The sequence below is a fragment of the Stenella coeruleoalba genome (assembly GCF_951394435.1).
Source record: "Stenella coeruleoalba genome assembly, chromosome: 15".
NCBI lineage: Eukaryota > Metazoa > Chordata > Mammalia > Artiodactyla > Delphinidae > Stenella > Stenella coeruleoalba.
In genome coordinates this window covers 23,671,943-23,694,791 of record NC_137161.1, presented here as the reverse complement: position 1 = coordinate 23,694,791, position 22,849 = coordinate 23,671,943, and the positions used below count along the sequence as shown (strand labels likewise).

Below are 22,849 nucleotides of genomic sequence, written 5' to 3'. Positions count from 1 at the left end.
TTTAAGGGGGTTCGAAGAAACAAGTCACTAAGGAAGCTTTCTCAGGCTTTAGGGAATTCCCCATTGTGCCTCTGAATGGACAAATGTCTGACACACAAGCCCTGACTTTGTGGACCAGAACTGTGTGTCTGATTGCCCATTCAGGGTAGCGATGTTACCCAAGGTGAGCCAATTCCCTTCTCTGAGATTTAAGTTCCCTTGTCTGAGAAAGGGGCCCATAATAGTAACGTGTACCTCACAGGATGAAGGACACTGCTAGTCACTGGAACTTAAAAAAAAAATGTGTATGCTTCTACTGTCCTCTAGTGGGCCCTGACCCCATGGTTAGTGGGCCCCAGCTTCACCCCTCTAGGATGACTGAGGGAGTTTATCCCCCTGAACAATGTGGAGAGGGGACACCTGTGATGGAGAACAGGAGCAGCGCAGGGAGGTGTGGTCGGGCAGTTTTGCAAGAGGCAGGTGCTCTAACAAGTGGCAAGTCTTAGGCGATAAAGGCCACCTCTGGGAAGATTCCCAGGCTTCTGCTGGTAAGGAGATGAATAAGGACAAATGCTTTCAAGTGCACAGGCAAACTCTAGGGCGAGAGCTGGATCAGAGCAGGAGTCAGCACTGGATTCAGAAAGATGAGGCTCCATTTGAGGGTAAGAAGGCAACTGGGGGGAAAGGAGAGGTGGCAGGAGTCCAAAGTCCTCATCTTAGGCCTTGCATCGACTCCCTCTTCCAAGAATTCCTTCACTTCCGCTGCTTTGTTTTTAGGCTGCAGACCCTCACACTCACCCCCAGTCTCTTACACACACCTCAGGTCTGGATTTCCACATGTCTCCAGTGCAAGGAGGTCAACTGACCTGTTATCTCATCTAAAAGCCACTCCTCTTTCCAATTACTCCATTTCTGTCCTTAATGCCACCACTATGCCCATCTCCTGGGTTGAAAATCTCAGCATGATCTCTGACTGGGCCTCAGGCCATCTACCAGACCAACTGGCATCATGGCCCAGGACTAGCCTCCTGGCCTTCCCCGATCCACTCGCTCAGACTTAGTCCCTCCTTTCTTTAGCCTTTCATAGACTCTGCTCCTGTCTGTATACATTGCAGACTGACTTACTCCAGGGTTAGCCTTGTGCCTGACTGGCTTCCTTGCCAAATCATGAGCTGGATCCTTGAGGGCAGGACTGGGTCTTACTAATTTCTGCTTTCTCAACAGAGAGGCTGGTAGAATAGGTGCTCAAAAGGTTTGCTGACAGAACTGGGTCCCCATCAGAGCTCGCTGCTTCCCTAAGAGCTCCATCACTGTTTTCCTAGTGCCTGCCTCTCACTGGGGCAATCTGGGCCTTCTTATTGGTGTGGCAGCCCCTTCCTTCAGGGCCTTCAGAGAGGTCCCAGCTGTGCCCTTGTTGTGGCCCCTGGCACAAGCCCACCGCGGCAGATGGAAAAGTTGGGCTCGTCTCTCAGAAAACACAGCATTTGCTCTGCCAGTTGCTACTCCTGTCTGAGGGCGAGTCGAGTCAACAGTGTGAGTCTCAGAATTCTCTGTGGGTGGGGTCCTCTGGCCACAGTGCCTTCTTCCCGGATCTGGCAGATTTGAAGAACGGTCAAACAGCGGTCCTGGCTTCTGGGGTTCTCTACCCTCTGAAGAGCCTTAGTATGTAGTTTTCCAGTAATCAACCAGCTGGGCCTGCTGGCCCTGTCTTCTCCTTGGAGCCAGAGCCTGGCCTTCCCTCTCCTGGCCGTTGGAGGCCTGAAGGCCGTGACACAGGTGAATAAGAGAATAACTGTGAGGTGAGGCCCCTTTGGCTCCAGGGGCCAGGCCGGTGAAGCAAAGGTGTGACTCATGGGACAGCCTGAGCTGATGAGCGGTCTGGAGCAGCTGAGGCCTCTAGTGGCTGCATGAATCACCCAGCTGGGGGCTCTAGACCAGCTGCACAGCCTGACTCACTGGGAGACCCTGGGAAAGCCTACATGTGCCTCTTCCCTGCCACTCAGCTCTCCCTCATCTATAATGTATGGATTTCCCATCAGTACAGGATCCGGGGGCAGAGAGCACAGGAGTGAATTCTTCCTGGGCTCGAGGAAAACTATGTAGTTAAGCAGTCCTCACCCTGGAGCTTTCTCTTAGAAGCTTTCATGTCAGGGAGCCCTGGGCAGCCAGAGGGGTGAGGAATGAAGCAGGGGAACTCTGCTTGATGACAGATAGCACCCAGTGGGAAGAGGCTTACAGGATGTTGTGGAATGCTGCCTGGAGCCCAATCCTGTTGGAAGCCAGGAGCTGGAAACATGAATCCTGGGGCTCAGAGTGGGTACCTAAGGGGAGCTTTACTGCACCCCATGCTGCTATCTTACAGGAGGACTGTGTGTGCCCAGGATCAGTACGGCACTGCGCACACAGCAGACAGTCGAACGTGCAGTGAATGAGAGGCAACAGGTTTATAAAAGCAGCAGACTTCTCGGTGCCCTTTATTCTTCTATTCCTACTCCCTGACCCCTGACCTGGCTCATGGCTGGATCCACAGAAGGTGTTCTTGATCGGTGCCCACTGCTGACATGATCTGGTCAGAATTCCCTCAGACTGGACTCTGGGAACTCAACCTCTCATGATCCTCTGAAAGTCCAACATCCACAGACCTCAGGAAGGACCTGTTGTCCAGGAGGCTCTGGAGGGGAGGGGAAGGACTGCTCACCTGTTTCCTCACATACTCCACCAACAATTCAAGTTGTCGAGGGTCTTCACATTTCTGGTTAAAGAAGGTTCTCCAGAGGGCAGCAGCCAGCCCACGATCATCTGAAAGGACCCCCTAGAATACACAGCACAACTGTTCTTCTGGGGCATACGGCAGAGCCAGGATACAAAAGCTGGGGATACTGTGAACACCCTAGCAACACAAAATCAGCTCAGAGGGACCTTACAGATACCATGAGAGAGGAATGGGGCAGCTACTTGGTAGAGCTTGGAAGGGGTCTTCAGAGAGCATCTGGTCTGACCCCTTCATTTTATACAGGGGAAGAACATGGGACCCAGGGGGGCCAAGTGACTGGCTAATAAGGTTGATACAAAGATGGGGCACATGTCTGATGGACCCTCCTAGGCCACAACTCCCTCTACAGCCTGCCTAGGCCCAGGCAACACCTGAGAGGCAGAGAAGAGAGATGGGAGCAGCAGTGGTTCCACTGCCGTCCACAAGGAATGGGCGTGGAGTACTGTGAGTATATATTTCTTCCCAAGAACAGAGGTGAGTGTAGGTTGCACCTTCTCCCCTGGTCCAAGGACACACATCTGCAAGGCAGCTAGCTCTTTAGCAATGAGAGCCAGGTACCTTGGCCTCACTGTCACCCAGCTCTGGGCTGGCTATGGCTGGCCCAGCCTCTCCCTAAGCAGAGGAACAGGCTGCTCGGCAGGATAGCCATAGGCCCCAGGGGAATGCTCAGAGCCTGTGTGTGCCTAACGTCGGCCGTCCTGGCACAGAGGAGAGAGAGCTCTGTTGGGAAGCCCAAATATCACAGAGACCTTCATCCTGGACTAGGGCCATTTTCTAACTTGGAGCTCTGAGGAGGGAGAGAGGAGGGTCTTGCTTCCTGGGCAAGGGTGACTAAAGGGAAAGGCCCTGAGAAGTTGCTCTGTCCAGGTGCCAAGGTAGTGTACGGAACCAGACAAAGTGCTGACTGGGGCTTGGAAGTCAGTTAGAAGACGGGATCAAGTCCTGGCCCTGCCAGTACCAAGCTCCGAGACGGTGGACAATTTAATAAAGCTGAGTCTTGACCTTCTCATCTATTAAACAGAGACTAAAATGCCTGCCCTACTTACAGCACCGTTGAATGATAAGAGATAACACACAGGTGTTTTGCTAAGTGCACTATGCTAGGTACAAAGATTAGGAGCTTGTTTTGGCATGCAGCTGTGAATACAGTTGAAACAACAGTGAGATCTGGGGATCGGACCACCTGAGTTCAAATGGCAGCTCGGTCACTTGATAGCTATGTGGCCTTTGGAAAGCCACTAGCCCTTCCTGAGCCTCAGTTTCTCACAACCTAAACAAGCAAACTAAAACCTATCCCACAGAGTTGTGAGAAGAGACAATGGCCATGAAAGGCTCTGTAAGTGATAAATCATTACACAAAGAGCCAGGATCACTTATTCGATGTCATGCTGTGGTCTGGCCCCCGAGGCACTGCAATACATGAGGTCTGGCTTTAGGCCTGCTGCCAGGAAGGGCCATGTCCAGTATGGGGTACTGACAATTTGGTGGAAAAACCGTCCACCTGTCCCAAATGCCCCCTGCTAAACACCCCTACAATTCCAAGAGACTGTCCTGGCACAATGGCTGAGTCGGGAAAACCAGCTTCTTCTGGCAGATGGGGACAGGAGCCAAGGACAAGCTCAGGCACATCACTGTTCTCCAAGCTATTTGCTAACACAACAGCCTGCCTGTGTCTGAAGTGCCCTGGGCACATGCCGCAGTGCTGCTGGCAGCGACTCACATACGCTACACGAGAGGGAACACGAGTGGGAGCGAGTGTTATAAGGACTTAGAAAATGAGCCCAGAGCACAGGACAGCAAAAGCCCCGGGAGCCACGGCCTGCCGCAAACAGGCAGCCTTGGCGATGGGTGAGATGGCTGGGAAGGGCCAAGTCCATAATCAGTCAGAAGGAAAAGGATGACTCAGAACTCAGATTAACAATGATAGCAACCTGACTGTTCCAGACTGTCAGGGCTCCTTCACACACCTGGCTCTGATGGCGAGGTATGCCAGGAAGAACAGATGCTATTACCCTCATTGGAAAGGTAAGTACACTGAGGCTTAGAGCTTCTCTAGCTAATTGGTGGTAGATTTGGAACCAGAATGCACTGGTGAGGTCAAGGGATGATGCTGACTGGCTCTAGTCAGGATGCGGTACCTGGCACAGAGTGGGAGTGCAACACAAATGGCTGAATAAATCAACGAACCCAACTTCTGCCTTCTTTCCACCACACTTCTAGTAAGTCAGTGAAAACAAACTGGTCTGAGAGAGGAAGTGGGAAAGAAAAAGGGGTGCCTAGGAGGCAAAAATTAGTTTGCATAGCAATTTTCCCACAATCTACTGGGATGCCTACTTGTTTTCCCTCACGATACAAAAAAAGCATCCTTCAGGAAATTGAGACACCTAGATCTAGAGTAACTGAGAGGCAGCCAAAGGGACTGTCCTGGCCCCGGAGGACCCTGGTTATAGTTAAGAGTTTAAAGTGGTGGAGCCTCACTCAGTGAGGGCTGATCTGACACCACTACGTGCTTAGCACGATGGTAAGAACACAGAGTCACAGTGATACGGTCACAGCTCACAAGCAGCTTGCCATCTAGTTGAAGGGACAAAGCTAGAGCACATCAAACAGCAGCACAGAATTAAATCCTGGAGAATGAACAAATGCTAATCTGTACAGGAGACTCTGAGGAATAGTCAAGACATGGTTGGTTCCTCAATCTTCAGTCTTAGCGTCTATGAAAACTCCTCAGAGACCTTCCCAGTCCACACTAAGTACACCCACCCCATTATTCTCTATCACTGTGCTCTATTTGTAATTAGATATTTATTTGCTTGTTTACTTATTTACCGCCTGTCTCTCCATTAAGAGATAAGCTCTGGTAGGAAAGAATCAGACCATGTTTGTTTTATTTACCAGCATATCCCCAGTGCATCACACATGGTAGGCACTTAATAAATACCTGTTAAATGGATGGATGGATATTGAAATTCAGGGTGAAAAAACACAGACCTAGAGAGGTCAGGGAAAGCTCTGTGGAGAAGGGGGCCTTAAGAATGGAGACTATTTGGAGAGCTACAGGACATTCTAAGCAAGAGAGAATAATATTAGTTCACTGAACATTTACAGAGAGAATGCCTACCAAGTGTGAGACCCTGAAATCCTCAGGTTCAAAGCTGACAGCCTCAGCTACTGCCCCCCACACCTGGTTGTCCAGGACAGCCTCAATCAGACACGGCATATCTGTGGAGCAGTGAGGCAAATGGTCTCACTCAGAAAGAAGGCTACACACTGGAGGGCCATGGGAGATAAAGGTGGACAGGACATGTCACAAATGGGGACAGTTCACAGAAGGCCTGCAAGTTCCATGGAGGAATTTGGACCTAATGTAGTAGAAAACAGGAAGGTTCCAGAAGTGTTCAGCGTTGGGGCACAATCCAAGCAAGATTCTAGGAACAGGGTGCTGTAGAGCAGCACTTGTCCAATCGAACTTCCTGTGATGATGGAAACAATCTACAGCTGCACTGCCCAACACAGTAGCCACTACTAGCCCCAAACAAGTACTGAGCACCTGAAACGTAACCCGTGTGACTGAAGAACTGCATTTTCAATTTTAATGAATTTAAATCAAAACAGCCACATGTGGCTCGTACTGGAAAGCACAGCTCTAGAACGTTGTGACTCCCAGTGTGGCCTGCAGAATGGCTGCACATCCCCTACAGCTCGTGGGCCACGCAGAATCGCAGGCCTCACCTCAGACCTGCTGGGTCAGAATCTGAATTTTACCTAGGACTCCAGATGATCGGCATGCACACTAAAATATAAGAAAAGCTGTTCCAGAATTATACCTTTAAATTACCTGGGGAACTTCTAAAACTACAGATGCCCACCTACAGTTAAATCCAGAACTTCTGAGGGACAGGGCCCAAATAATGGTATTTCTAAAGTGTCCCAGGTAATTAGTCTATTTCCCAAACTTTCCCACTCTGAAAAGTCACCTGGTGTGCTTGTTGAAACACCAGGCCCCACTCCCACTGAACTGGAATATATATATATATATATATATATATATATATATTTTTTTTTTTTTTTTTTTTTTTTTTTTGCGGTACGCGGGCCTCTCACTGTTGTGGCCTCTCCCGTTGCGGAGCACAGGCTCCGGACGCGCAGGCCCAGCGGCCACGGCTCACGGGCCTAGTCGCTCCACGGCATGTGGGATCTTCCCGGACCGGGGCACGAACCCGTGTCCCCTGCATCGGCAGGCGGACTCTCAACCACTGCGCCACCAGGGAAGCCCTGAATTGGAATATTTAGTGCAGTTCTCAATAATTAGATTTTAAAAGCACCCCAGGTGACTCTTGCACTCAAGCATGTTTCTAAGATGGCTCTCCAAGATGGATTTGGCATGGGGGGACAGAACATCTTTATTAATGTGGGTAAAAGGAAACAACTGAGCCATCTGCAATAAAGACCACAAACAACTGTTAAGAGAAAGAAAATTATATTTCTTCAATTCTAAGCCTCATTCTTTTATATACTGTAAGGTTTCTGAAATCAGAATGTATCTAATTTAACAACTGATGCATAGATTTAAGCAGTGTTTCTCAATTCCCACCCCACAAAGCTCATATTGAATTAATGATGTATGCAGTATGCAGTCTTAATTGCTCTCTTATAACTGAGGATATTTAGTAGACTGGGAATTGGGAAACCTCAATTTTAACTAGTCCTATGACCCTAAGCAAATCATTTAACTTAATTTTTTTGTAAGCTCATGTCCTGGCTTTAATTATTATCTACAGGCTGATAACATTTCCTCCAGCCTGAACTCTAGTTTCTTACTTTCATCCTTTATGCATTTCTTCCCTTCTTCACTCTTCACCTGCCATGTGCCAAGCCCCATGCCAGGCAACAGAAATACAGAGTAGACACTGTAACTACACAGGTGAAATCCTCACCCAGTGGGGTGACAGTTAATGCTAATGCAGCAAGTGCTGTGGAGCCCAGGAAGGGCAGAAGGCCTTGGGCCTGGGGGGGAAGTTCTTGGGCCTGTGTCCCAGAAGGGGTGATGCTTGCATTAAATCTGCAGGTAACCACAAAATGAATAGAAAAGCACATGGTTTGTTAAAAAGATGAGGTATGATGAATCCTGGTGGTATGCATACAGGTTCATTACACCATTCTTTTGCCTTTTCCATGTGTCTGAAATTTCTATAACAGTTGAGGAGAAAAAGATGAGAGAGATGCTACAACATGGATGAATCTTGAAGACATTATGCTAAGTGAAATAAGCCGATCAGAAAAGAACAAAAACTGTACGACTCCATTTACATGAGGTACTTAGAGTAGTCAAAACCATAGAGACAGAAAGCAGAAGAGTGGTTCCTAGGGGCTGGTGCAGGGGAGAGAATAGGAGAATAGTATTTAACGGGTACAGAGTTTCAATTTGGGAAGATCAGGAAAAGTCCTGGAGATGGATGGTGGTGATGGCTGCTCAACAATGTGAATGTACTTAATGCCACTAAAATGTACACTTAAAAATGGTAAATTTTATGTTATGTAAATTTTACAATAAAAAATGAGATAGATCTAAATGTTCTCATGCAGAAGGATACCCAAGATATATTGCTCAGTGAAAAAAGCAAGTTGCAGAATAGTAGTATATGCAGCGTAACTTACATTTGCATGAAGAAAATAAATACATAGGTGCTTGTGTGTGCACAGGTAACACTTGTAAGGACACCCAATAAACTATTAAAGTTTTCCTCTGGGACAGAGAATTGGGCAGGAGAGGAAAGGGCCCCTTTATTTTTTATTTCAACCGTTTATGCACAGTTTTATGTATTTTTCAAATGAGTATGTATTGCTTTTATAATTAAACCAAAAAAGAAGTGTGTGATTTGACCATGATGTTGATGTGTGCATGTCTTCCTCTCTCTGGACGCATCTGGGGCTGAGACTGTGACTGATTTGCCTTTGTCCCGTCATCCAGCACTCCACAGGCACTCAATAAATGCCAACTAGTTGAATGATCTGACCATATTACCTAGTGCTTTCTTTCTCAAGTGCTAGGCAAACTGCTGGGCACACTCATTCTAGTTGCTGAGTCAGTGAAGGTGAGGAAACAGTAAAATACTAAGCCATAATGGCAGGCAGTGATGGTGGCCCCTGAAGCTTCTCTCAGAGGCTCTCATCAAATGCCTTTGTTGGGGGAGGCCACTGTTCTGCCTAAGGCTTGGTAAATAAGCTTACCTCATCATATCCCAAGATTGCCACATAGAAATTATTTGTCATAAGCATCATGTTCTTCTTCAGGATATAGGAATTAACCTACAGAAACAAAATGGCAAAAACAAAAGTATGAAAGAAAGGAAAAACCCAAAAAGTATGATTTTTGGCTCTTAACTTAGCAGAACAGAGAAAGAGGGCCCCTAACAGGTCAAACTGCCAGTCCATCCTCATTTCCCTGATCTGTCAGGATTCTCCCCAATTTGACAGCTTCTTTTAGATGCTGGTCCCAAATTATACAAAGCAGTAACTCAGTTTTATGAACTGAGCCCCAACTACGCGTCGGGCTTTGTGCTAGATACTATGAACACAAATTAAAAGAAACGTTTCTTGACTGGAGGAGCACACAGTCTAGTAAACACAGACATGTAGAAAATAATCACACTGCAACGTACTGCCTCAAATTCTATCCCAAAGGTGGTGAGTGATAAATACATTTTAGTATAATGGTCTCCACTTGGTGGAGCTGGGAAGAATTCTCTAGCAGGTAATGTTTAAGTGGACCTCAGAGGAGGAGGAATCTGACAAGAGAGGGTTGCGGGGAGGAAAGAGGACATTCTAGACACAGGCAATAAGCTGTACAAAGTGCAGGGGCAGGAAAGAAAATGGGGAGTGCCAGGGAGGGTGAATGGGCAGGAACACTGGAAATGGGAAATTATGGACATCATCTCCTCTGTCACCGGGGCTCAGAGAGGCAGATATGCTATAGTCATGCTTTTAAAGACACAGAAAACTGAGACTCAAACAGGTGAAGTGACTTGCTCTAGATCCCACAGAAAATTAGTGATAAATCCTCCAGGTCAGTCTGAATTCAAAGTCCATGTGCCTGACATTCCATCCGGTTCCTGCCTGCAAGAAGATAATTTTACTTTGGATAATAAATCAAATACTGAATGATTTCATCCTGTTGTTCATAACTGGTCTCTGAAGGAGGGCAGAAAGGAGTAGTGAAAGGATCTGGATTTAGTCAGAAAACTGGGTTCAAGTCATAATTCTGCTGTATACATAGGACGTGATCTTGGGCAAGTCAAGTAACCACTCTGAGTCTATGTCCTTGTCTTTTTTTTTTTTTTTTTTTTTTTTGTGGTACGCGGGCCTGTCACTGTTGTGGCCTCTCCTGTTGCGGACCACAGGCTCCGGCCGCGCAGGCTCAGCGGCCATGGCTCATGGGCCCAGCCGCTCCACGGCATGTGGGATCTTCCCGGACCGGGGGCACGAACCCGTGTCCCCTGCATCGGCAGGCGGACCCTCAACCACTGCGCCACCAGGAAAGCCCTGTCCTCGTCTTTTAAATGCCCTATACAGAGAGCTTGTTTGTAGAGCAAATGAATTAGCATGTACTTCATTCACTCATTCATTCATTCACTCCACAATGTACACTGAAAGCCTTGGTAAGCTGCAAAGTGCTCTGCAAATGCAAGGAATTATGAGTAATACCTTCTGGTTTGTTTATATAAAACTAAAACCAGCTCCAATACTTTATAGTCATGGACAATTTTCAAAAAGGGAAAGAGAACTGTGAAGCTCAAGACTGGAAAATGTGAGATTGGATGCAGCTGTTTATGAAATCCATGACCTTTCCCACCCCACCTTCACCCTAGGCCAAAATAGCCATCCATCCTCTGTGTTCCCAGAGCTTTCTGTCTACACTTCTCCTGGGGGCACAACACGCTTTAGAGTTGTTTTTGTACCTGCCTCTCCCACTAGTTTGTGAGCTGCTCAAAGGTCCTCTAAGAAACTCTGTCTGATGAATCTCAGCACGCCTGACACCTAGGCCAGGGCCTGGCCAGAGCAGGGTTTAAGACTGGCATGCTGATGACTGAATCCTCACAAGGCCTGAGTACCACACATAGTGTGTTCTATCCAATAATATCCTTTTGTTTGTTTCCTCTTTTTTACTGCTGAGTACCTTCCATGTTTCTGAAATTTCAGAACTGCCAAACTTCTTACTGCACCATCTTTCAGAATGGGCTAAGGTAAAAGAAGAATCAAGGAACAAGCCAGAGCTAGAGTTAATTCCTTCTGTAATGAGAGGATGGGACTACAACCCAGATCTGTTGATGCCCATCTTGAGGCTCTCCCTACTCCCATACTAGTCGTTCTCCTAACTGTGCAAGAAGAACCAGAGCCACAAAAGGACAATGTCAGAGAAGTCAAGCACAAAGGCAGCATCTCTCAGAGGTAAGCGTTCACTGAACCTGCTCAGCAGAGCTGGCTTATGTGTTGCATCAAGCCAGTAAGCTTTAGAGCTGGAAAGGCCCTCAGATATCACCTAGCTCATCCCTTTGAGGAAATGGTAAACTGAGACCCAAAAGGGGAAGGGACTTGTTCTGCAGGTCACAAGAACCTGGTTTCTGGACGAACGCTTTCCCTATTTCACCATCTGCAGGGCATTTCCAGAGATCACCAACACATTAATCTGCAAATTTCAATTCCAGCTTTCCAACAAGGCTCGTTTACATACAAACATACTTTCTCCTCTTGGGATGCACCTGCATTCTGGCTGGCTACTGCCCAGAAAGAATGGAGAGCAGGAGTAGAATTCCTTATTAGCAAGGATCCTCTGCCTCCTGGTCCTATATTCTAACTCCAGTGACCTATAAGCTGCCTCTCCCCCTCACCTCTAGCTAAGAGATGGCAAGCTGCCACAGCTAGAAATGGTTTTCAGATATCATCACCCAGGCTGGATTAGATCATGAAAAGGGCCCTTCCTGGAAGAGGGTGGAAGCTCCATCAGTGCAGACACATGATCTGTGGGCAACAGGTGAGGGTAAGTGAGAGCAGCTTCCTGAACTACTGGACTCGCCCTGAAGGGCCCTTCTAGCCAGCCCAGCAGCCAAGGGGAGCTGGATATTCCCTCTGGTGAACCTCTGTTGGGATCTTATTCCCTCACTTAAGCTTTTGTTTGCTGGTGCGCAGGTTCTGTGTCCTCACTGCCAGATAATTCCATATGGAGCACCCTGCCCATGAATACATAGATGGACAAACCGGATGAGAAACTCTCCCCGGTTAGCATTGGGTTGTTCTCTTATTAAACTCTTATCCTTTCCATAATGCTTTTCTTTTTATTAAAACACCATATATAAGGGGCTTCCCTGGTGGCGCAGTGGTTAAGAGTCTGCCTGCCAACGCAGGGGACACGGGTTTGAGCCCTGGTCCAGGAAGATCCCACATGCCGCAGAGCAACTAAGCCCATGTGCCACAACTACTGAGCCTGTGCTCTAGAGCCCGCAAGCCACAACTACTGAGCCCGTGTGCCACAACTACCGAGCCCGTGTGCCACAACTACCGAAGCCTGCGTACCTAGAGCCTGTGCTCCGCAACAAGAGAAGCCATCACAATGAGAAGCCCTCGCACCGCAACGAAGAGTAGCCCCCACTCACCGCCAACTAGAGAAAGCCCATGCACAGCAACAAAGACCCAACGCAGCCATAAATTAATTAATTTAAAAAATCTATTCAAAACAAAACAAAACCCATACATATAGCACCACCACAAGGAAAAGTTTCCTTGTATATCAGTTACTCATATTTTCCCATTTATTTAAGCTATTAAAATTCATGCAGATATTTATAAGCCATCAGGATTTAGTGACTGGTATTACTGAATGTTTAATAATAAACTAAACAGAAGAAATCAGAGGGTTAAATGATGACTGCAATTCCTGTAATGACTTAATTAAATTTTTATTGAGTACATAAACTATGATGTCATTTCTAGCCAACCATGGGTCTGCTTTCCTAGCATGTCACAGGGTGGGAGCACTCAATAGGAGGCGAGGCTAAACGAGCAGCAAGTCTCGGCCGAAATGGGGAGGGGAGCAAGGCTCATGTGGCACACTCAATAAATTATCCGTTCATTTTTAAACAAAGTCCACAAGTTATAATATATTTGCCATGCACTTTTTATGACATAATAAAAATGTTACCTTAAGGATTACTTAACACATACTACAGATGTTATAGCAGAAGCAGGCACCAGGGGCAAAGGAAACAAACATGAGCAGGCCAGGGACAGGTCCTGGAGTTTACATCCCAGGGGGACCAGCACAGTATATTGAAAAGGGAATGCAAAAATGGTCAGGGAGTGGGGCACACAAGAGTTCAGGGTTACTAATCAGCAGATTAATGAATGAGACAACCAATGGGGAACACAAGTAAAGCAATAATGAATCTTGCAAGGCACATGTTTAACTAATGTAGTATTCTCAAGGAGGAATATTTGCTTTAAAGAGATGCCAGTTCATTTGAGGCCAATCCGCTGCCCTCTTTCTCCTTCTCCCTGTTGCTGCTCTTAAAGACATTTACGTGACTGCTTAACAGAGGAACCAGATTATGTGGACGGAGGGTCTGACGGAGGATCAAGTTTAAACTCCTCTGTGAGCTCCGTGAGGTTTTTCGTGATCTGTTCTTGGTCATCTTTCCTGCCTCACCTCCTCCCACCTCCCCACTTTTATCTCACCCTCAGTCAGAGTAAACTATGTGCAATTTCCACAAACATGTCATGCGCTCTTATAGCTCTCAAGCACACTGCTGCCAGGAATCCCTCTCCCTTCTTTATCCACTGGGATGCTAACTCCTTCTTAACCTCTAAGACATAACTTACAAATTATATCTTCTGAAAAGCCTCCTCTCTCCCCAGTCTACAAAAGTGTCTCAGAAACAGTTCCCATAATTCACTGTTTACCATGTGCCAAGAACTATGCTAAGAGCTTTATACATATGAGCTCACTTAATCCTTCCCAGTGACTCTCTGAGATAGGTGCTATTACTGTCCCCACTTTAGAGAAGAGGAAAGTGGTGTTTGGGAAGGTTAAGATTATACAGCTAGGAAATAGTGGGTCAAGATTAGAATACAGAGCAGTTCAATTCCATTGCTTATCTATGTTGGAACAAACACCATAAATAATGTGGCTGCCCTTTCATATGCCCTATACCTCAGGTTACCTGTAGAGGCTGGGCGAATGCTACTACGGTCTTGGGTAAACACAATGCAGATACTCCTGATCACAATGGTCGCTAGAGATGGGCTACGAGATGGGTGATCAGTGGCCAATTACTAATACGTCATACATTTCTAGCATAAGCTAAGCCCCACTCCTGGGTAAACTGGAGGGAAAAAAGTATAATTATGGTGTAGGAGGGGAGAATGGAAGAAGGTTGGTATGGGTAACACAAGAACTGATGAGAATGAAGATAAGAATAAACTTTAAGGCTACTGAGGCAAAGCTGCTAACAGGGCTAATAAGGATTTGTTGCAATGAGTGAATGATAAAGCGTGCCTAGAGTTGCTGACTGAAGCATAAGGAATGTATCAAATTCACCATAAGGCTACAATGCAGCACAAAAGATGGCAGGTCAGGTTTCAGTTGTCTTTCTAGGGGTTAGTAATGACATCAGCAACACTCTGCAATGTCAACACCATGGGCTACACAGTCACTGCATGGCAATAAACTAGTGTGCACTGAACATCAGCCAGTCTATTTTTTTTTTTTTTGCGGTACGCGGGCCTGTCACTGTTGTGGCCTCTCCCGTTGCGGACCACAGGCTCCGGACGCGCAGGCTCAGCGGCCATGGCTCACGGGCCTAGCCGCTCCGCGGCATGTGGGATCTTCCTGGACTGGGGCATGAACCCGTGTCCCCTGCATCGGCAGGCGAACTCTCAACCACTGCGCCACCAGGGAAGCCCCAGCCAGTCTATTTAAGTTTAATGTTAGAAATGAGCTCACTGTGCAATATTATATGAAATACACAGAAACGGGTGGAAGTAGACAGAAAGAGAGAAGGGCACATGGAGAGACCAAATACACATGTGTGCATGTAACTCACTCGCATTATGACTAAAAGATCTACTGAGGCTCTCTCAGCAATGATCACAAAATACAAGAAATAAAACTCTGTGTGTGCGTGTGTGTGCATTTGGTAGGTCCAGAGAAAACTGTGTTAGTACCAAGAAGAAAGAAAAGGAAAAATAATAAAATATGAAAAGATGGACAATTTCTTTTCCTTTTTTTAGAAAATGATGTGAACATATGAGTATAGCATGTTCCAGCTGTGATGAAAAGCCAACCTAAACAAGGCATGAGATAATCCTTACATCTCATTTTAATAAATCACTTCAAACTTTTAATGTACCAGAGAGGCTTGCTACATTGAAATGCCTTTAAAAATACTCTTCCTTATTAGTTATTTATTTATTTATGTGTTTTGAAAGTCCCAGTTTTATTGCTTGGGATCTGAATATTCAAGATCTGCATAGCTTGATAAGGTCCTGAAAAACAAGGTACATGGTTGTTACTTTCTCAACCTTAATTTCTAAATGGTTACAAAGCACAGGAGCCTTTTCCTCAGGCTTGGAAAATAGCAAAACAAGAGATGGCTGTCCTTGGAAATTACAGTCATTTACCCTCTTAATAAGGCATTCAAACATATCAGTAAGCCTGTAATCACCTTGAAAAGAAGCTGATGAGGTACATTAAGGTCCTGGGAAAATCAAACTATCATGCCAAGTTCATTTTCTTCCATGCCAAGACATACACCTAAGAGGGAGACAGCTCTAATCTACTCTGATTTCCGAAGTTTTTGATTGTATCCCACAGGACAAGTCTCATGCGCTGTTGTCCCAATTCTATAAACAAGGAAACAGAAGCTCGAAAATGCTAAGTTATTTGCCCCAAAGTCACACCCTGCTTGTGTGCTAGCAGTGTTGGAATTTTTATCTCCGCTGGTACCTAAATCTAGTGTCTTCTCTACACTGTCACACCTTTCTGCTTCTGATAAGTCATATCAGAAATGGAGAATCACATAAGCAAAAATTGCTAATTTCAGTATGATGGAAAACAAAAGTAAAATGGAAATGACTCTGAAGTGTTGAAAAATCATCCTAGAAACTGAGATGAGATTCAACAAGGTCAGATGCACAGTAGCATGTCTAGGCCAAAATAAATAAATAAGTAACAGGATGAAGGAAGGGTCTGACTATGTGGTCATAATTAAGACCTAGAGCAAATCCCTGATCATGAGCTGATAAATGAGAAATGTGAAAAGGTAATCATAATTGAATACATCAAAAGAAATACAATATACAAAGCTCAGAAAGTTTTCCTTCCTCTATTATTGTAATAGTCAAGAGTCTTTGTTTTAGCTACAGTACTTAATAAACATGAAGAAACCAGAAGAATTTCAATGAAGAATGTCAGACTGGAATGATCACATCGGGTTGGCACTGGTCACAAGCCAGGACAGTCGACTCTATGGCCAACAGAAACACCCAGAGGCCGTTCCATGGGTTGGCCTGTTTGCTTACATCATCAGCCTCAATGGATCAGTAGATCTTGCAAGTATTCTGATACTGTCTAAGGTGAAAATCACTCACTCTCTCAGCATCCCCTCCTTATAGAGCCTTCCTACTCCTCTCCAACTCCATATGAGTTAGTAGGCTGCTGATCCTAGAACCATGTCCCTTCATCACAGAGAGGGGCCCAGAGTCCAAGCTAATCTAATGAGACTTGTTTGACTAGAAACATCCAAAGATAAAAGACAGCTAAAATTGGATCATCCCAAAGAGATTACTAAATTCCTATTACTAACACTAGGATCCCTGAGCTTCCTTGTATCTTTCCTTCCTGAGGCCTGCTGTTAAACTCTCCTTTCCATTCTGTGAGCTTTAGCTAGCCCCCAATGAACTCCTTTGTTTGCTTAAATTAGCTGCAGTCTCTGTTGCTTGCAATCAATGGATATACTGTCATTCATCAACTCAATAAAACCTCTCCATAATAATAACATTAGCTAACAATTAACATTTGTTGAATGCCTACCATGTGCCAGAAACTATATTAAAAACTTTATATGTGTTATCTCTTTAATTTTTACAATAATCCTAAAAAGGGGGTGTTACTGTCATTTTATAGAAAAGGAATCACTCCGTTTTCTGTGAAGTCTTTCAAGCTCCCAAAGCTTACTGCTTTCTCCTTCACATGGTTTTTAATATTTCCACCAGGAAGATGCACTGTATTATTTTAATAATCTGTTTACAGGTTGCCCCCCCTCACTGTATTACAGCGTGAGCTCCTTGAGGGCAAAGATGGCACACTGCTCAGCACATGTCTGTAGGATGAATCGATATAATATTCCCTGTCATAATTACCTCTTGTATTGATGCCCACGTACTTTTTACAAATTTTAAGAAAGCTCCCTGAATACAAGAATTTGGTAAGGGGTTGAGCAACTTTGTATACATGCTGCTACTGTTTTCATGGTTTTCAAACACAACTCTGCTCTAGCCAGAAGAGGTTCAACTCCTGTCCTTTCAGTATGTTTTCACATGGCCTCTGAAACTCCACACCTCTCTCAAAGCAATCTCTTACACTGAAAAAAGTTTCAAGACCACTTCTAGTTCCACTACTACCATCTAATAGAGTTCTAGATTTGGAGGCAAAATACATACACATGGGAATTCCCTGGTGGTCCAGTGGTTAGGACTCTATGCTCTCACTGCGGAGGGCCCAGGTTCAATCCCTGGTCAGGGAACTAAGATCCCACAAGCCACATGGTGCAGCCAAAAAAAAAAAAAAAAAATTAAAAAACAAACAAACAAGAACCCAAAATACATACACAAGCAGTTTCAAGTAAAAAGGAGACTTTATGACTGAAGAGAGAAGGAACTTCATGATTGCCAGGGTAAGAAAACACGAAGTGGGCAATTGGCTTTTCCTCTCTCATTAGTCACTCTAACAAGATAATAGCCACTTAACTCTCTGATGTGAACAGATCAAACATTAACAGACCTTTGATCCCTGCCTGCTCTATAACAAGTACTATGGAAGAATAATTAGGAAACTAAGAAGTGCTTTTCTGCTTATATTTCCAAGTTTAAGAAAGGACTTATGCCCTGCAAACAAGTGCCAATGCATGAAAGTTTTGATCAGGATTTGGTTTTCTGTCGTTAAATACAAGATTTGGAAAGTGAAAACAGTCTAACTTATTAATGGTCACCAATGGTCAATAAGCAAATTAGAACCCAATTAGCAAGACAATTATCTGAAGCATAAGCAAAGGATAATTCCATTCACATCCACTAGGATGGCTAAAATTTTAAAAAGAAAAAAGAGGTCTTCCCTGATGGCGCAGTGGTTGAGAGTCTGCCTGCTGATGCAGGGGACACGGGTTCATGCCCTGGTCTGGGAAGATCCCACATGCCGTGGAGCGACTGGGCCCGTGGGCCATGGACGCTGAGCCTGCGTGTCCGGAGCCTGTGCTCCGCAACGGGAGAGCCCACAACAGTGAGAGGCCCGTGTATCGCAAAAAAAAAAGAAAAGAAAAGAAAAGTAACAAGCACTGATGAGAATGTAGAAAAACTGGAACCTTCATGCACTGCTGGTGGGAATGGAAAATGGTACAGCCACTAGGGAAAACAGTTTGGTGATTTCTCAAAAGGTTAAACATAGAACTACCTTATGACCCAGTAATTCCACTCCTAAGTATATATCCAAAAGAATTGAAAGCTGAGACTGGAACAGACATTTGAATGTTCCTATCAGCATTATTTACACTAGCCAAAAGATGGAAACAAAGTGTTTACCAACAGATGAATGGATAAACAAAATGTGGTATATACATACAATGGAATATTATTCAGCCATAAAAAGGAATGAATTTGTGTGTGTGTGTGTGGTATGCGGGCCTCTCACTGTTGTGGCCTCTCCCGTTGTGGAGCACAGGCTCTGGATGCGCAGGCTCAGCGGCCATGGCTCACGGGCCTAGCCGCTCCGTGGCATGTGGGATCTTCCCGGACCGGGGCAAGAACACGTGTCCCCTGCATCGGCAGGCGGACTCTCTACCACCGCGCCACCAGGGAAGCCCCAGGAATGAAATTTTGATACATGTTACAACATGGATGAGCCTTGAAAACATTATGCCTAATGAAATAAGTCAGACACAGAAGGACAAATATTGTATGATTCCTCCTATAGTAGGTACCTAAGATAGGCAAATTCATAGAGACATAAAGTAGAATAGAGGTTACCAGGGTCTGGGGGGAGTGGAAATGGGGGAGTTATTTAATGGGTATAAAGTTTTTACTGGGAATGATGAAGAAATCTGGGCGATAGACAGTGGTGGGACTTCCCTGGCGGTCCAGTGGTTAAAACTCCACACTTCCAATGCAGGGGGTGCAGGTTCGATCCCTGGTTGGGGAACTAAGATCCCAAATGCCACGGGGTGTGGCCAAAAAAAAAAAAAATCCTATGATAGACAGTGGTGACGGTTACACAACATTGTGACTGTATCTAATGCCACTGAACTGTATACTTACAATGGCTAAACTGATAAATATTATGTTATATGTATTTCACCACAATAAAAGATAATTCCAATTACAAATGGTTCTTCCCACACAAGTATTTCAGTCTGCGACTTAACCATATGTATGTATATATTAAAGCCTCTCACGATACTTCTCGATTTTGAGCAGTAGTGTCATGAAGTAATTTACGTTCCTTGCTAGACCATAAAGCTGTCTGGGTGCAGAATTCTACATTGCCTTGCATGCATTTGATAAGTATATATTGAGTGCCTACCATATTCTAGGCATCATGGTACATGCTGGGCATAAAAGATGAATAAAACACAGAACCTGTTCTCAAGAAGTTTGTAATCTCATATGAAATGACATACAAATGATTGTAACAACATACTGTATGTAAAAAATGGCAGTGGTGAGTCTGGGGGCTCAAAGGCTTCAGAGATGAGGTAACATTTATTATACTGGCTATTAAAGGATGACGGGGATTTGTACCTTTTAGACAGAAAAAATAGTATGTGTAAAGCCACAGAGAGGGGAACAACTACAGCATCCTCAGAGGAAAATCTGTGACGAAGAGCTCATGATGGGATGAAGCAGAAGGTAGAGCTGGAAAGGCAGTTTACGTTTGACTGTAAATGGCCCTGAATGCCACATGAAGGAAAGACAAAGAAGAGCTCTTAGCACAGGGAAGCTGCACGGATAGATTTGTTGTTACTGTTATTTCACTGAAGTATAGTTGATTTACGAAGCTGTGTTAGTTTCAGGTGTACAGCAAAAGTGATTCAGTAATATATATATTACTGAATATATATATATGGATAATTAACAATATATATATTCTTTTTCAGATTCTTTTCCATTATATATTATTACAAGATATTGAATATAGTTCCCTGTGCTATTGGATAGATTTGTTTTTGAAAAGTAACCCGGGACTTCCCTGGTGGTCCAGTGGTTAAGAATCTGCCTGCCAATGCAGGGGACACAGGTTCGATTCCTGGTCCGGGAGTATCCCACATGCCGCGGAGCAACTAAGCCCGTGCGCCACAACTACTGAGCCTGTGCTCTGGAGCCTGTGAGCCGCAACTACTGAGTTCACGCACTGCAACTACTGAAGCCCGCGTGCTCTAGAGCCCATGCACTGCAACTACTGAGCCCTCGTGCTGCAACTACTGAAGCCCGCGTGCCTAGAGCCCATGTTCCGCAACAAGAGAAGCCACCGCAATGAGAAGCCTGCACAGCACAATGAAGAGTAGTCCCTGCTTGCCACAACTAGAGAAAGCCCGCGCGCAGCAATGAAGACCCAGCGCAGCAAATAAATAAATAAGGGAAAAAAAAGAAAAGTAACCCAGCAAGTACAAACCACAAAGCTGGGGGAAGGATTGGAGGCAGGAATCCCAGAGGAGGCTGCTGCAATGGCTCAGGTGAGAGTTGGTAAGAAACTGAATTAATGTAAGTGGCGAAAGGAATAAAGAGGAAAAAGTCCAGCAAGATCAACAGGATTTGATTATGAAGTGAATGTGGAGCAGAAGGTGAGGCCATGACTCACACCTAATCAGACTTCACTGAATGCCTGAAAAAAAGCTGAAAAAAAGAATGCCAACAGTTATACGCAATCATAGGCTGATGACTTTCTGACCCTGGCAGCGCTAAGTGTAGACAACCAGTCTTGTAGGGTTTTAGCAGTCACGGTGCCCTCAACGTCTCCTATGTTGTGGTAATGGAAAATCTTACTTGGACAAGATGTAATATGAGCAAGATGTGTATTTAGCTTGAGCCCGCAGGCGTCTCCAGCAGAGCAGCAGTATAGCACACCAGGGCCTAGGAGCCTGAGCCCCTTTCCTAGTAATTTGTTCACCACGTGTCAGTGGCTGTCATTCCTCTGGGTCCTCTGCATTCTACCTGCAGCCATGAGGTCTGATTTCTGTCAGCAAGAAGATGCTGACACACCTAGGTTTCCAGAGACACTTGCAGGCTCCCAATTGCACCCTGGACCTCATGACTGTATTTATAAGTGCAGAAAAGCTGCAGGCACAACTTTGCTTTTTTAATGATTTTCTATTAAATTTAGGCAGACTGCAGACAGTGGAGAACTAGAGGATGCTTGCTCCCCATCAATGCTGGCTATCTCAGATGCACAGACATATAACCAAACAGCTGAAAATGGATAATTAACAAGTTTGAGAGTCCTTTGTGAATGGAGCCTGGGCACTGTCATTTTTCCTGGGTGCTGAGGATCTAAACAACCTAGAGGATCTAGAGGCAACACTGAGCTCACAGGCCCCAGCCAGAGTCCTTTCCCACTCAGCGATTTTAAGACAGACATCATGTTACCTGGACAGCAACATTTTCTCAGACGATCCAAAATCTAGCCCCTTCCCGATCTTGAGATTGGAAGCCCTTTTATCAAACAGACCTGAATTCTCCTTCTCTGCAGTAAGAGGGAGCAAAAGAGATGGAAAACCCTAATTAACTGAATCACACATGTTAACTGGTGACCCCAGCTGGGCAGAGGAGGTCAGACAAAAACCTATAGCTCCGAACAATAAAGTGGCTATTTCCATTGTTCTGTATGGATCACAGAATGCTTGTCTTTTACTGCTGTTTCCTTACTGCTTACTGTTCAGCACCATACAATTTCCAAAATACTGACCCTGTGGTAATCTGAGAAAGAAGCTGTTCCCTGCTGTAGAGATGAGGAAACAAAGGCTCAGAAAGGTCAGATGAATTGCCTAATTATCACTCAGCTCATAAATGTTCTAGATGTTTACAGAAACAAGGTATTCTGACTCGCAGTCCAACATTCTTTTACGACTCAAACAGAACTGCCATTCAGCTGATAGCTTATAGAATCTTGCAGCAGTATCCTGGGAATGGCTGAGCCTGGATTCTGGGTAGGAGTGATATGATCACTCCTGCTCAAGTCATGAGGAAGCCAAGGAGTAACGTCCGAATACCCCCTGAAAAACGGAATGGACACTTGGCCTTGAGCTCTGAGAGTGACCCCAACTTTATAGGGTAATCCTTTTTTGTCCTCTTTTTTCTGTACAATGTTCTTAAAAGGGTAAGCATTTTTCAAAAAACATAAATTTATTTATTTATTTTTGGCTGTGTTGGGTCTTCACTGCTGCACACGGGCTTTCTCTGGTTGCAGCGAGCGGGGGCTACTCTTCATTGCAGTGCGTGGGCTTCTCACTGTGGTGGCTTCTCTTGTTGCAGAGTACGGGCTCTAGGCACACAGGATTCAGTAGTTGTGTCTCGTGGGCTCTAGAGTGCAGGCTCAGTAGTTGTGGCACACAGGCTTAGTTGCTGTGTGGCATGTGGGTTCTTCCCGGATCAGGGCTCGAACCCATGTCCCTTGTATTGGAAGGTGGATTCTTAACCACTGCACCACCAGTGAAGCCCAAAGGGTAAGCATTTTATAAAGGAAAAAGAAAACTGCTGCTGGAATGCTGTATCTGTTAAAGAGATGCTCTCTCTAGTGATCTGTATTCAAGTCCCACTCCAGCCTAAGAAATACTCTGAAAT

The 22,849-nt window shown here is 45.3% G+C and overlaps 1 protein-coding gene across 2 annotated transcripts in view; it reads right to left on the bottom strand.

Annotated features, from left to right (window-relative positions):
* The window catches only part of UQCC1 (ubiquinol-cytochrome c reductase complex assembly factor 1), a 91,148-nt gene that overhangs the window by 2,391 nt on the left and 65,908 nt on the right, over positions 1-22,849 (bottom strand). Inside the window, exons 8-9 of one of the 2 annotated variants that reach the window (XM_079946406.1) lie at positions 8,984-9,061; positions 2,678-2,791 (exon numbers count right to left, since the gene is read on the bottom strand). In XM_079946406.1, the coding sequence (XP_079802532.1) occupies positions 2,678-2,791; positions 8,984-9,061 (192 nt within the window). The remainder of the gene's footprint in view (positions 1-2,677; positions 2,792-8,983; positions 9,062-22,849) is intronic. The other variant, XM_079946405.1, reaches the window with a different exon arrangement.